The sequence below is a fragment of the Mugil cephalus genome, chromosome 8, assembly GCF_022458985.1.
Source record: "Mugil cephalus isolate CIBA_MC_2020 chromosome 8, CIBA_Mcephalus_1.1, whole genome shotgun sequence".
Lineage (NCBI taxonomy): Eukaryota > Metazoa > Chordata > Actinopteri > Mugiliformes > Mugilidae > Mugil > Mugil cephalus.
The window spans coordinates 4,459,863-4,475,547 of record NC_061777.1 but is presented as its reverse complement, the minus strand read 5'-3'; the positions used below and the strand labels follow the sequence as shown (position 1 = coordinate 4,475,547).

The window sequence follows — 15,685 nt, the reverse complement described above, 5'->3', positions numbered from 1 at the left end:
ATAAACAAACAAGCCAAGGAAACGATAATAATCGATCATCCTCCTTAATATAAATAAAATCAGTTGTAAAGATCCAATAAATAACTGGAAAAATAGAATAAATAAACATATAAAACCTCATCTGAAATGAGTGAGGTCTGTGTTTAAAAGCTTTAAAAGCTATAAAAGTAGATTACAGTAGTTACAACTATGCTCGCACTAATGGACCTTCTACCTACACATGAATCCACACATGCAAAGATGCTTTTAAGGAATAAACCTTTATATAAATCATGGGTTTTCAACAGGGGGGTCCACAGCCCCTAGAGGGTCCACGGGTCCCAACAATGTTTCACAAAGAGCGCTACACCAGCTGAGACCTGTCAATCTAAGCCTCCTGTACACAGTAGGCCACGCCCCCATCTGTGCTGAGCCAATCACAAGGCCACATATTACACACAGACTCTTTCAGGTTCCCCTCAATCGTCCTAAATCCTGTTCCCCACGTGAAATTCCAGACGCTGCAATGTTTATGTCACGGCCACTTTACTGTCTCACATGTTTGAAGGAAAAAAATATGAATATCTGAACCTGTGTGTTATTTTAATAGCTTAATATTGAATGCAAACTGATAATAATGATGTATATTTAACCTCTCATCAGTTTGGGGTCCTTGGCCTGAGAGACTTTGATTTAAATCAGGGATGTCAAACTCAAAAACACAGTGGGCCAAAATTTAAAACCTGAACAAAGCCGCGGGCCAAGATTGAACAAATGAACCTTTTAATATGGAACGAAACGAATTTTGCTTTAACATTGAATATGGAACAAGCAACTCTTATTACATTATATATAACTTAATAGTGGAGACATGCAAAATCAAATTTCCAACTACTCTCTCACCTACTGTCGCAGAGGAGTTTCGGGGTCCTGTCCTGATTGACGCGCCAAAACAACAGCAGGGCATTGTGGGATCTGTAGTATGAGCGGTTAATGCGCTGTACAGTATAATACCGGGGGCCAGCTCTCGTAGTCATTTGGTATTGTCTCGCGGGCCAAATATAATTACAACGGGCCAGAGTTTGACACCCCTGATTTAAATCATCTGGCTTAAAATCTGTGACTAAGTGAAATTACAGATTTTAGGAAAGTGAGTCAGTTTACTGAGAACACCGGAGGCTGATTGTGACGTTTGTCATCCCGTAACCCAACATATGAAGAGAAATTAAGCAACACATTCACAAGAATTCTTCTTCCCTCTCCGAACGTGAGGTCCTGCTCACATTCTTGCACTCACAGAGCCTCTAAATCTGTAGAGGGTTCATCCAGTTAAGTCTTTATGAATATATCTATTATAAAAGATTGTACTGGTAAACATGAACACCTGCTGCAGTTCAACCTGCGGACTACAGACGGCGCCGCATCCTCAACATGCCTGCTTCAACCTGGCGTCTCACCTGCCCACACCAGGAAGTTGCTGATGAGGAAATAGGCCCGGCCTTAACGCTGAGATAATATCTTGTAAATGATTAAACTTTCTCACAGCAGCTCCAGTGTTTAAACGTCTCTCGGCTCACAGACGAGAACTTCACAAACTAACAACCCAGATACCTTCAGCTTCAAGCGCATTCCATTCGTTTAAAGGAGTTCCTGTGGATGCACATTCCTACACGCTAAACCCGCTTTTAACACTAAACATACTGAAATTCCAGCATTTCTGCAAACGCATGACCTGTGGCAGTTGAAGGGAGGGGAATGAGGAACAGATCGATTACATGTAGCAGCTCCAGATTCTCACAGAGATTGGAAATTACCAAAGCTGCTACTGCAGGAGCTCAGGGGCCCTAATAAGCACAAGCGTTTCAATAAAAGCAAACTCATTACGCTCCGATCTCCAGTCACTCAGTTTAATTTTTCTGTATTAAAGAAAGCACCGTGAGATCAGAGATAACCGTAATGGTACGCATGTTGTGAAGAATTAACTTTTTTTTTATTTTTTTCCCCAGTCAGCAGTGAATAATTGGAGCAGATGCGCGGCTCTTACCAGCGTGTCATCACTGCGCGCCACACTTATGTTGCTCCTGGACAGGAAGGAGCGGGACAGGCGGTTGCATAAGGAGATGAGTCGGACGGATTGCTGGAAAAGAGGAAAAGGACGTTAGTTTTGTGAAAGAGCGGAACTGGAACAAGTGAGTGTCACGTCGCGTTAACGTGAGGGCGACATGTGAGGACGGGCCGAGAGATTTTCTGCTCTATTAAAACCGAGTTACTCACTGGAATTAATTCTTGGCAAACATTTGAACCTTGGATTGTGAGGTGACGCAACCGTGCTGGACCTTAAGGTGCATGAGGCACAACTGGCTTCAGCAAAATTTCGAAAAAGTTCATGCGTCATGGAGCAGTTTCAGTCGATGAGTTTGGAAACACAAACTAATCTCATTTATTCACACAGATTAATTTAAAATGAATTTATCAGTCATCAGTCATTTTATTATTTTTCTACATACGATTAGAAGTAGGTACATTAAAACTGGGCGGTATGACCAAAAATGTATATCACAGTATTTTTCAAAATTCAGTATCATGGTATATTATGGTATTTATTTATTTATTTTCATGCATAATCACGCATTCAGGAATTAATGCAGTAGATTGACTAAGGACTGTTTCACAAATTAGAAATTAGAAGTTTTATTATTATTTGTTTGTCGTCACCTCTTTTAGTGATTACAAACGCAGTTTATATAACACATATTGACCTGGTCTGTATAAACCTGAATGCATTGCTGCAATTAAGTGAACATTTTTATTCTGCACCTGTTGTGTGCGGAACTCATTTCTTTCTCTGGATTTGTTGTTTTTCAAAGATATATTTCATTTCGATTTTTTAAAATATCACCTCAACAACTGAGAATTTTGATCACGTTATAATAAATAAACCCAAATTGTGGTGGCTGTGAAGCCAGAAGCACCAGATTACCCCTAAAAACAGCAGACAGAAACATGGCATGACAGCACCGCTAAGCCACTGCAGATAAACAGTCCCCGGGAGCGTTGCCGGGTCAGCTGTGACGAACCAAAACAGACAAGTAGACGACCACCGCTGGTTGTGGTGAATCTGAAGCCAGCAGCGAACGGTGGTGACATCAAAAAAAAAAATCCCCCAAGACACAAGAAGAAAGCAAAAATATAAATTGGGTAAAATAGTAATGCACAGTAACTTGGATAAGTAACTCGTTACTGGAAAAAAAAAGTGGTCAGATCCGAGTAGAGATCGATCAATATGGATTTTTTTTGGGCTGATACCGTCGTTTACATATCAGCATCCGATTACTGTGAGAGCCGATATTGGCATATTTACATTAAAATGACACAATGATAACGAATGTTACCTCAATTTAACCAAAAACATGAACATTTATTGAACTCTTATGCATACACGCACTCTGCTGGTGGGGGAGGGGAAATGTATGGGCTGCACTGTCTGCAGCTCCTCCAGTAGCACAGGGCTGCCTGTGGATCCGCCTGTCTATAAATCTTGCTGGGAAAAAAAATATGTATATATGTATTGGCCAATACTGATACCAGTAAAAAAAAAAATGCAAATATCGGCCCGATATATCGGCGGATCTCTAGATTAGAGTAACACGTTACTATATGTTCACTGGTTACTGCGTATTATCACGGCAAGAATTGATGCAGCCGTACAGTGGTTTGCAGTGTTGCCAGTTACCTTGAAAAAGTAATCTGACTACAGATTACTGATTACTCTTTTAAAAATGAATTTAGTTACTACTGATTAGTTGGTTTTAAAAGTAACAATATAGATTACATGTTACTTTAATAGTTATATTAAGCAGCTACCGCCTCAACATAGTCCTCACTTTACTCGCATTTAAAATACATATCGTTATGTTATTATTATGATGATTATTATTATTATTTTAGCTTTTCCTCTACAACATACTGCTCAACAAACTTCTTCAACTCTTCCCCACTTCCTGGTTTTGCATAAATTTCCAGTTTTTGTTGTTTAGTGGTGGGTCACCTCCTACATTAGGTGCAACTCTTTATTTGAATTTAATTTAAACTCCATTGTTGTTTGTGTTTGTGTCACTGTGTGGTATTACATTATAAACATAACGTGTCGCACTCCCTGAGACACAAGAAGAAAGTGAAAATATAACATTTTTACTCAGGAAAATGGGAAAAATACTAACGCACAGCAACTTGGATAAGTTACTTTAGTCTGATTACTCATTACTGGAATAAGTAGTCAGATCAGAGCATCCCTGGTGGTTTGTCTTCTGGAAAGTCTGACAAAAAAAATTTGAGGCGGTTTTAAAGAACTTACTTTCCACTTTCTGCGAGCTGCAAACTTTTTGAACTTTTCCATGTTGACGGCCGACTCCTTCCTGCTCAGCGCTTGCTGTGTGTCTTTAGGCTGATTTCACAAACGAGATGAAGCAAAGAGGATATGTTTGGTACAGAATCCAGAAGGTGAGAAAAAAAAAATATAAAGCAAGGATGTGGATGACGAAGACAAGACCAACCTTAATCCAGGGGTGCTGGAGGCTGTCCTGAATCGTCATTCTCTTTCTGCAGAGAGAAAAACATAAATAAGTATAAAGTTATTTATCCTGCTTTGATCAGATTTGATGTTTTTGATACAGAGCATTCACCTTAACCATAGTACTGTGGATTATTTCTCATTTTTTATAGGGGAAAAACTCTAAGAGTCCAAGAAAATGGGTGGGTGGTTTTTAAAAGCAGTAACCTTTAATTATTAGGAACTAGTGTGTTAAAAAACAACAACACACACAGTCATTATGAAAGTAACTGGAATTAGACTTTAACACAACATCCTACACACACAGCGCACAGGTGGTTTTAAGAAACTAAGTCGAATGAGGAAACACTGCTACAGGAAGCACAATTCAACTGTCAAGACTTTTGAGATCCTATCTCTTCAGCTCATTATGAACAGATAACATGCAGTTTATTTCAAGTACGTGACTCATCGATAACAACATGTGTGAAACTATTTGGCCTCCTCTTTCATTAGAATAAGACCACTGAGGTTAACGCCATGATGTTTGCACAGTCGCCACTGAAAAGACTTGGAGCTTTAGCCATTAGTTTGACAGTGGCTGTGTTGTACATTTATAAAAATGTAAAAAACAAAAAAAAAACAAGAGTTATTGAGCTGAATATTTGTCCTATTTTCTGTCCAAACACTAATTTGTGAAAATACCTGACAAACTAATCAATTGTGACAATAATTTAATAAGTTTTAGCCTAAAAGAATATTTCTATCAAAAACATCTCATTTCCTTCTTGAAACTTTTCATACTTCTCTTTACGTCCTCAAACAAGGTACTGGAAAAAACCATTGTCAATATTTACGCCATTAATTTCTTTACTTCTTCCTAAAATACACGACAAACTAAAACGTCAGAAAACTCTACAGAAAGAACAACTAACTACTTCCCTCGGTTTAATCCCTCAGTTAAATGACAAACAACGACGCGCTGTTCAGAAAAGGTTTTGTAGTTTTATACACTAGAGCTCGGCTCGAAACAGTATTTGATAAAGTGTCTCCCCTATGACAACGATGCCAACAAGCCACCGCAAATTACTCTGAGTAGATTATATTCTGATATCTTTAATACTTAACTATTTATTTATTTGTTTTTGTTACTCATTTATTTATTTGAATTTTTTTTTATTAATTTAGATATTTATGGTTCTTTATGGATTTTATTTGTCTATTTATATGTTTTGTTACTAATTTATTTCTCATTTTAATTAATTTATTTTATTTTTTATTTAAATTTTTTAATTATATTTTCTATTATTAATTAAAGTATTTATCCTTCTTTATTGATTTTATTAGTCTGTTTTTACAACAAATTTACTTATTTATTTTAATTTATTATTTATGCCTCTTTATGGATTTTATTAGTCTATTTATTTGTCTATTATTTTTCAGTATTACTACTATTATTTACCTCATCTATCAATTTATTCCCTTGGGTATTTGTATTATTTATCCTGTTTCTCTTTTGCTTCTTAACTATATGTGTCCATCTTTCAGGGCTAAGTGGAACGCTACTGTTTCTACTGTTACAGATTCTTTAAAAAAAAAAAAAAAAAAAAGATTTCAGCTTATCTAACAACACCATCGTGTAAACTGGTGTGGTCCAGTAAACGCACCACTTCCTTCTTCCTCATACACATCAGAATCAGAAAACCCTTCAGTCCCCCACTCTACGCACTGAAGTATCAGTCGACGTACGCTGAAGACTGAATGTCCCGATGGAGTTTTTATCCAGTCTGATAGTAAACACCAGCGCAGAGTAACAGGCGTCTCTAATCTGCATTAATCTTCCTCCTGTGAGTGGACCCGTGTCTCCTTGTGATGTAGATCAATTAAAAGGCGTTCCATTATGATGATGCACTCAGCCTGGGATTTCTAAAAGCCCCATTAGGTGAAGTTTGTAAAAGTCAGTTCCTCCTTGTGCCTGTTGTCTGTTTAAAGCCGCCACTTCCCCGGGTCCCCGTCCTACTGTGGCCCGAATCTAAATGAAATTATCTTCACATCTACAATTATTCACCTCTGTCAGCGCCCTCGCCGCCGTCTCTCCATTGTTCCGAAGAAACAGGAGTAATTACGAGCGAGACAAAGAGTTTTAATGGCAGTTAATGTGTTGGAGAGCAGCTGCAGCCATTCAGCTGTTGCTACAGCAACTCTGTAATGAGGCAGAGTCACAGTCTGAACAATAGTGACGAGGCAGGAGTAGCTGGAATATGTGCAGGAAGCTCACATTCACTTTTCTTATTGGCTTTTTATGCAGAATCATGTCAGGCTCAATTTAAAGTACCTGTATCATACTCCCTCTACCTCTGTGTGTGTGTTTGTGTATCTATGGGTGCGCGTCTATCTTCAGTGAGCCACGTCTATACTGTCTATTTCTTGCCCAGTTTCTTGAATTTCTGTCCCACTTTGAGCTTTATTTATATTTCAAATTTATTCACAAGAAACGGATAAATATAAAAATAGAAGAAAGAAACATGCAATATGTTCAAAAAGGAGTAGGAGGAAGTAAAACTTATCTAGTCCCATCCTATCTCTTTAATGCTTCCACGTTTTACAAAAGGAAAACAGTTTCTACGCCATAATTTAGTGAACTAATAACGTCACCCATTGGATTCTGAACCTCAAAAGTGAAGCCGTGAAGTAGGCGGAGCCTGCAGTTGCCATGTTGGATGAGCTTTACTCTGCCCACACTCGGACACTCCAAATATGGACTTGCATGGCGGTCATGTTGGGGCGGAGCTAAAGCAAGTTTAGACCCGCCCACCCAACTCTCCGCTACCTGTTAGCTCAGGCTGCCACCTGTCACTCAAAGCTGGAACTCCCTTAATTTTGCAGAATTTTAAACCTTAATAACAAATAAATAAATGATAATAATGCTGTAAAGTTGGGCTTTTTAACATGGGGGTCTATTGGGATTTGCTCCCTTTTGGAGCCTCAAGTGGCCACTCGATGAACTGCAGCTGTTTGCACGTAATGCATGGGTTTCATCGTTCAGACCTGTAAGTTGCTGCCTGGATGGGACTTGGGGAAACTTTGCATTTTCCACAATGTTCCACATGATTAATCCTGAATTTTCAGTCCTAAATCTAATGGAAATGGAAGAATCAGGAAAGATGGCCAAAAACGTACTTTGGATCTTTGATGAGGAGCCGTGCTATGAAGTCTTTGGCGAGGACGCTGGTGTTGCTGAAGAACTCCTCGTCAAACGTGTAGTCGACGGCCGATACGTTGGCCAGCGTCTCCTGCTTGTTGTCGCCCAGGAAAGGAGAGGCACCACTCAGGCTGAAAGACACGAGGGAATTCTTTCTGATTACAATGAGTTCAACAATTTTTTTTAAAATTCAGTCTAACCAACCCTGACACCAACATTGCTTTTTTCGTTCATTCTCATAGTTCTTGTCATCAAGGGGAAAAAGAACTGATTGGCTTTTGGCCCAAACACGTCTTCACCCGCAGCTGATAAGCTCCGGCCCTCGAAACCGAAACTGGGGCCACACTATTATTTGATGAGGCCGTGTGATTACAGAGCTGTGAAGCAAACTAAAGGTGACTCATTAGCCAACCTTTGCAATCGTACTCAAGTATTCGCTGCGTATTAGTCAAACGCTATCGAAAGGAGAGCCAGCTGGACCGTTTGAGTGCAGGAATTTTAAAGCGGTTCTCCACACCTCTCCACTGAATGTGCACATAAAAAAAAATTACAGAAGCACAAAACAAAGGCGGGTTTTTATGAACAACTAAGGGCTGAGCAGTCAAGTTGACAAGGTCTCCTAGCGATGGGGCAGTTAAACCAAACATCGGCCCGTAACAAACCCTAAACCCCGGCCTTCGCTCCTCCACTTCTCTGCATCGTCAAAACACCAGCCTCTTAATTAACATTCCAGCTGGGACGGACACGGAGGTGGTGCAGGTCAAGCTCAAGTTGAGTGCAAATGTATGAATTTATCGACCGAATAAAGAGCAGCTGCTCGCAACAGACACCTAATTAAGGCAGTTTTTTCACAAGGAAAGTGTTAAGCAGGGACATCCACTGTTTTCCCAAATGAGACGCTGAGATCCACTGTGCACATTTTTTTTTTCATGCTGAATTAAACCCATGTTAACAACCTAAAATCCAAATTAGGGCAGAAGTGAGAGTCAACACTCGCTGAGTCACCACATTCACCACGAGTGATTAAGGCTGAGACCGAAACCTGCCCCTAACGGCCGGTAACAAACCACTGGCCGTTTTTGTAGTGGTGTTGGAAACCTTAGTGATCAAATTCCACGCGCTTCATAGGGGACTAAAATTTCCAATTAAGCATTGCAAAAAGTGACACATATTCTGAAGTTTCCCTTTATTTTTATTTTAACCATAATTTTTTATTTCATGAACATCACACATATTTGTTCACAAAATCATCAGTAAAGTTGCAGCAGTCTGACATGTAATGATGCGACAGCAGTGATGTCTTTAACTTTGTGTCAAACAATGATACGTGTAGTGTCTGATGTTCGATACCACTGATTTTCCTTTTACTGAGTAAAATTCAGGCTGGTATCGGCGATACCGATCTGATACTGATATTTTGTGTAAATAAACCCTAATGCGTCAAATCATAGCTTCATAAAGAATATGAGACATCAGAGTGATTTATTTATTTATTTTAAACCCTGAAGTATATTGAGGTAGTGGACTCATTTACTATATTGCCGAGCAGAAAAAACAAACAATATAATAAAACCATTAAAGTAAACTACTGTTGAACTATAAAATGAATCTTAATTCCGACTCTGTTCTCTCCTCTTCCGTCCTCCTCGTCATAAATGCCTCATACTCCGTGTTGTGGTTTAACCTGAGATGTTTCACAAGCTTTGTTGTGTTGCCACAACTCAATAATTTAGTTACTTTCCACTGTGTTGCTACATCACCTCCAATGACTGAAGTATCAAATGCATCCGTTTTTGAGCATAAATACCTGGAAGTATCGACATTTCAGTATCAGTCTCACTACATAGTGAAACTCTACGTAGGGAGCAGGGGTTAGGGAGGTTAAGTCTTTTAAATCGACCAAGAGGAAATATTAGTTTGCTTCCCTGTAGAAGCAGCTGCCTAACGAAGCTTTCGTTATTTGTGGCAACCAGGTCCTGGCTCGTGCAAAATAATCCCAGAGAGAGTAAGGAGATGCTCTCAGACGACATCCAGAACTGTTTACTGAGGTGTTCCCAGCTGTTATTAATTAATTAATTAATTTTTTATTTTTTTTGGTCACATCCCCTCCAACGAGAAGAGATGAACACTCTGCTGTGATAACAGGCAGCGAACAATCTATTTTCTACCTTTGCCAGGGGAAACTGTGACAGCTGTGTGGGCGGACAGCATGAACAGGATCGCATGTTCGACATGTTCCGGGCTATGTAACGCAGAGACAAAATGATGCATCATTTTTCCAAAGCGGTTTTCTAAAGCGCGGCCCGTGTAATCTTTGCATTATATAATGATGAGAACACTTTTAGGTTGGCATTTACCTTTCGTTTGCCTCGCTGTTCTTTGGTGAGCACTCGACCCGTTTGTGTGGGCATGTGCAGCTAAAGTGCAGTTTTTGGAAACACATGTTGCATTTGGTTTTGTGTAGGTGTCACTCTGAAGGATAAAGGTGAGCTCAGAAAGCCTCGTAGCGGGGTTTAAAGAGAGGACAGCCACACCGAGAGCAGGGGGTCATCGAGGGCCTGCACCTTTTTTTTTTTTAATTCCCTTTCCGTTAAACTCAAACTGAGCTGACATGTCTGCTTCAGGGAAAACTCACTGCTTCAGCTGCTTAAACTGAACTGTAGGGTGAAACTGATCCACACAGGGCGTGAGCTGAAACCCTGATTGGTTCATTTATAAGAGGGACGAGGTGTCTCGTCTGGGATATGAGATAAACGCGGCGTCGAGATCAAACACGACTTATCGGACCGTGGGCAAAGACCAGAGTCGGTTTCAGTTGACTGGCAAGTTCATGCTCGTTACTTTAGACAGTCATTACCAAAAATAAATATATAAATGGCACATCTTGATTTTCAACTACACAAATAGGCTTTTCTGAGCTGTAAACTCAAACATTGAAGTGCATTTTAAGTTTTATGTATTAGCCACTTTTAATAAAGGTTTTTTAAAGTTTGGACCTCAGAAAGTCACCTTTTTTTTTCTTGTTTGCCACAATTCATCACCACTGCACCAAAGAGCACCTTGAAGGTTTTTTTCTTTTTTAGTTATCCACAAACAGAAGCCCTTCATTTTTCTTCTTCACTCTCACCCTATATACAACCTCACGGTGTAACACATTTCCAGCACCTTATCTCAGTCCGAGTTTAATAAATGCTCTTCCACCGCCACAGTCTTCTGAGGCTCTGAGGCAACTACCTCCAGAATGATTGCATAATGTACCAAACTGTCCATAAACTAAACCATAAACTATGTAACCTCATTCCAATCAAAAACAAAAACAAAATCACCAGGAAAAAGCAGGAAGGGATGGAGAGGATCACAGATCTGGAATGATGAGAAATTAAAAATGTCACATTCCATCCACATTTTCAAGATTCGTTATTGTATTCTGACTGTACCAACTAGCCACTTTATTAGGTACACCTGTTCAATTTCCTACAAACCAGGCCCCCAGTTTAAAGCTTTAAATATCTTCCTAGGGCTGCCCACATTTCACACATTTAAAGGATTCTTTGTACAACACGACAAAAATGCACATCATGCAAATGGTGGTGTGACAAAAAAAAACAACTAAAAAGCCAATGAAAACAACATCAGGCAGATTGAAATGAAGTGCAGAGCGTTCAAAGAAAGAATCTCACGCTCAAACGCACTAAAAGACAGTCTTAATATTCTCCACGGTTCTCGCTGCAGGTCGATACATTATTCACGACAAACGGCGTCACGACCGCCGCTGGCTCCATCGAGCTGAACAACAGAGAGGTCAAAGAGCAGCCATTAACCTCTTTACGTCTGGACAAACAATCTGACTGAGAGTGAGGGACAACGCCCCGGGGTTCGCGAGGAGACTCAAAGGTGTAGAAGGCCGCTGTGAAAACCCTGCACTGACATTAACATTATGATATGTCGTCACTGGTGGAGTTTGAGATACTTACAGGATGTAGGTTATCACGCCAACACTCCTGGAAACAGGCAGAGAGAGAAAGAGGAGAGAGTCTTAATGTGTGTGACGCTCACAGCAAAACATACATTCACATCCAGGCAGATGTTCTCCACAAATAAGAAGAGCAGCAGATTGTTTATCCACTCACCACATGTCTGCCTCCAGGCCCAAAGGTTCATAGTTAACTACTTCTGGAGCTGGAAGGGAAAAGAGATCATTACTATTCAGGTCAGCTCACGCTAACTTTACCTTTCACTAAACTTTATTCTTTCATTTTTCATACTAAATACAACAAAATTAAAGCATATCATAATTTAAACTGGGTACTTTTTTTTTGTTTTTTTGTTCTTAAGAGGTGTTGTTTCTTAATCACACTTGCCAGAGCTGTGATTACTTCTATTTTTCTTTCCTCTTAAGTCCGCAGTTGTGTGAATAAGTAGAGACAAACTAATTTCTAATGAATCTTAGACAAAATAAATTTGTAACAGAATTCAGGGAATAGCTTATGTTTTAATTAGCGACTAGTGGATAAACGAGGATTTACAGATAAATCTCACTGCATTATTTGGATACTGAAAACGAGGCAAATTTTTATTCAAAATGATTTCCTCAGGAGGTTTGAGTCCCACTGTATCAAACACACATGCATTAAGCCTCTGTGTTCGGATTTAACTGACTCAGAGATGGAGATGATTGCACGATTTGGATGCAAATTGCAGCAATTACGCGTTAAGGGATGTAAACTACCTTAATTTCCTGCACGAGCCATGCGTCACAGCCTCCCTTTTGGAATATCCACCTGCGTTGCTAAACCAAATCAACGAGCCGTGCTACAATAACCAACTTCCTGTTGATTATATGACGAGCACCTGTTCCTTTCTCACAAGCCTGGTTCAACTCTCCCAGTATAGTCAAAAACATTTGGATGTACATCTAGACAGAGTTCCTGCACACTTGAAAATTTCAAACTTTCATACTTTTTCCAGACTCTATTTCTGGCATTTGAGTAAATAGTTGTGTATCATGTAGATAAAGGAAATTATGTAATGAATTGGTTTCATTAATCTGAATACATAAGCTGTTATGTCACCAAATAATTTCCAGAAGATTAAAGCTAGATCATGTAGCTCACACAAATAAATTAAAGATAAATTCACTTTTTTAAATGCACTTTTTTCAGAGCCGTATATTAGAGAGAGTCTGTCCAACCAGGGAATGGGGCGTCTGAGCTGTCCCTCTGTGCTGATTGGTTCTGAGCTGGTCACATGTTAGATACAACTAACCAATATTCACCCACAGAGAAGTGGCAATAACAGAGAATAAAGTTGGATTAAAAGTTAAAATATGCCACAGTGCTCAGCCTACGGCTCCAGCACAGGATCAGGAAAACACGGAGGAAACTCCAGTGAAAAAAAAACAGAGAAAGTTATGGAGCAGAAGATTAAAAGGAAGAACTGGATGTTTCCCTACTTTGTGAGGTAAATGTCAATGTCTCTCTTTGATGTTTGATAAGTTTTTATTCAGGAAAAATAAAGTCATTCCATCATCAATGTGAACCTTAAACTCAAAAAACGCTGCTTTACAAATTAATGAAGTCTGAAGTTAGCCTAGCCTTATGCTAACCTTATGCTAGCTAGTTATCTAGAATAAAGGCTTAGAAAAATAGCAGCTAGCGTCATATATACTGTGAAACCCATGTGTGCATGTAATTAGTAGATAGACACATTTAATTGACACATAACTTTACCTCAGTTACTACTAAGTTTTTATGGCTAGCACGTTAATGTTATACTGATAACACTAAAAATAATAAATACTAAATAACAGTAAGACTAGTTTAATTGAGTATTTAGAATTTTTCTGAGTAATTTCACGCTGGGATGTTTAAGTGAGGACCTTTTACATATTGACAGACGTCAATAACATTTATAGGCCTGTATTTGGTGAAAATAATGGTGAAAATAAAACATTTGAGTTGCTTTTTTTTATTATTGTAAGTTGAACATGAATCATCCATCTATGATCATCTACTGTGTGCTCTTACACTAAACATTTTATTTTAGCTGTGCTGCCAAACGCCTTAAAAAAAACGTTTCATTTTCCATACATTTGCAGCCCTGGACATTTATTAAATCAAATACCATACTTTTCTATACTTGCGTAGGAACCCTGTCTACAAAACCACACGCTGCAGAGGTTAATTTTCTGCATCAGCCATCCCTCTGTAGAAATCTGGCCGTTTGCCACTTGATCTTTATTTACACCATTTGACCACTGACACCCTGCTGAACTGGGAACAAGCTCTGGTCTTGGCCTGGTTGATGCTGGATGTGGGCACTGACATCAGGACATCATGCGGGGGAGGCTGGAGAGTTGGCGGCCGCCCCTGGCAAAGGGGCAGATAAGGGCAGATGGCACTGGTGTGTGTGTGTGTGTGTGTGTGTGTGTGTGTGTGTGTGTTAGGAAAAGGGCCAGTTCTGATAATCAGCAGACTATTATCAGGTCTCTCTCTGGCTCAGTCCCTGCGGCCCTGTTGGCACCTGCTCTCATAATACGCGCCCCCAGAGACGAAGGCAGGAAAACGGGGGCGGGTGAACTCGTTAAAGCGAAGATGTCACATAAGACAATGAGACAAATACTGACCCACAAACTCTGGAGTTCCAAAAATGTTTTTAAAATCGTTGCCAAAATCTATCTTGTGGGCCAGTCCAAAGTCGATGAGCTTGATGCGCGGGTGAGGCACAGAGCGGTTCAGCAGCATGATGTTCTCCGGCTAAAAACAGAAAGGAAAAAAAAAAGGACATAATTAAGGATAAGACTTTGATTTAAAGTCATACATAGACTGTATTATTCCAATAGGATATGTGAATGAGTGTCTCCCATGTGTGATAGATGCTGAAGGTTCACTTTGACGTTTATTCTGCTGCTGCCCAGTACTGAACAACTTTTGGAGCGTCATTTTAACATTTAAAAGAATTGGTTCTCTAAGCCGGTGGTTCCCATCCTGGGGTCTGTGCCCCAGAGATCACAGGGGGTGAGTCAAAACTAGTCTGACCTGAGCTCACCATCAGTTTTCACCTGTTTCACCAGTTTTTAACCAGCATTGCATTTGAACGAGTCTCCCTACATGTATAAAATGCAGGGCTTAAAGTATTGGGGCGCCATGTTGCATGTGGTGTTTGATTGCGGTTAAAAAAACAGACACGTTTTAAAAATGTTGATAGTAAAGAATAATGAGACATCAATGGAATGAGAGTAACACAGTTTTCCCTCTCTAAACTAACATCACTAGTCCAATCAGAAGTAGGATGGGGAGTCTCGGAAAACATGGTAGATATCCAGCTGCATCTGATGCTGTATTCAAGACAACATAGGAAAAACGAGCTGTTAGTTGTCAGAAATTCCTGCTTCCAAAATAAACTAATATCTGCTGCACATATTTTAATGTTCAGCAAAGGATGACGATAAACCAAACTTATTTTTTCTCCTCCGAGTTAAACTGTAACGTGAACGTTATGAAATCAGAAGCTCGAATATAGAATTTCCTGTTTTCCTGAAGGCATCATATAAGTTAAAGTCTCTGTTGTCAGAAAGATGAAGAGTAAATTTATGAAGTTAGGAGTATGTCTCCTAACTACAAGCAAAATAGTAAAAATAATAATGTAAATTTTGCAACTTAGAGTCAGAATCTGATCAACATTGTTTGGGTTTAAATTGAAACTGAATTAAATGGTTCAATTGCTCCTCAGTCTAATTAGTTCTATTCAATCGGACTGTAGACTGACTCTTTTTGGTTCCTTCAAAAGGACATCACAATGATGCACTAAATTACTATGAGAAAACATTTACATGACGAACTTATGAATCAGGCTGCTATGTGATATTGGTCATTTTTATTTCTGTTTGTTTTATCTTTCTTTTTTTGCCATATCTTTGACGGTATCATGAGACAGAAGCACCTGACTCCTCTGAT

The 15,685-nt window shown here is 39.4% G+C and overlaps 1 protein-coding gene across 1 annotated transcript in view; it reads right to left on the bottom strand.

The window, feature by feature from the left end:
- dapk1 (death-associated protein kinase 1) overlaps positions 1 to 15,685 on the bottom strand; it is an 85,070-nt gene that overhangs the window by 25,225 nt on the left and 44,160 nt on the right. Inside the window, exons 5-11 of the mRNA XM_047591168.1 lie at positions 14,356 to 14,485; positions 11,861 to 11,909; positions 11,705 to 11,731; positions 7,709 to 7,861; positions 4,533 to 4,578; positions 4,334 to 4,423; positions 2,024 to 2,116 (exon numbers count right to left, since the gene is read on the bottom strand). Of these exons, the coding sequence (XP_047447124.1) occupies positions 2,024 to 2,116; positions 4,334 to 4,423; positions 4,533 to 4,578; positions 7,709 to 7,861; positions 11,705 to 11,731; positions 11,861 to 11,909; positions 14,356 to 14,485 (588 nt within the window). The remainder of the gene's footprint in view (positions 1 to 2,023; positions 2,117 to 4,333; positions 4,424 to 4,532; positions 4,579 to 7,708; positions 7,862 to 11,704; positions 11,732 to 11,860; positions 11,910 to 14,355; positions 14,486 to 15,685) is intronic.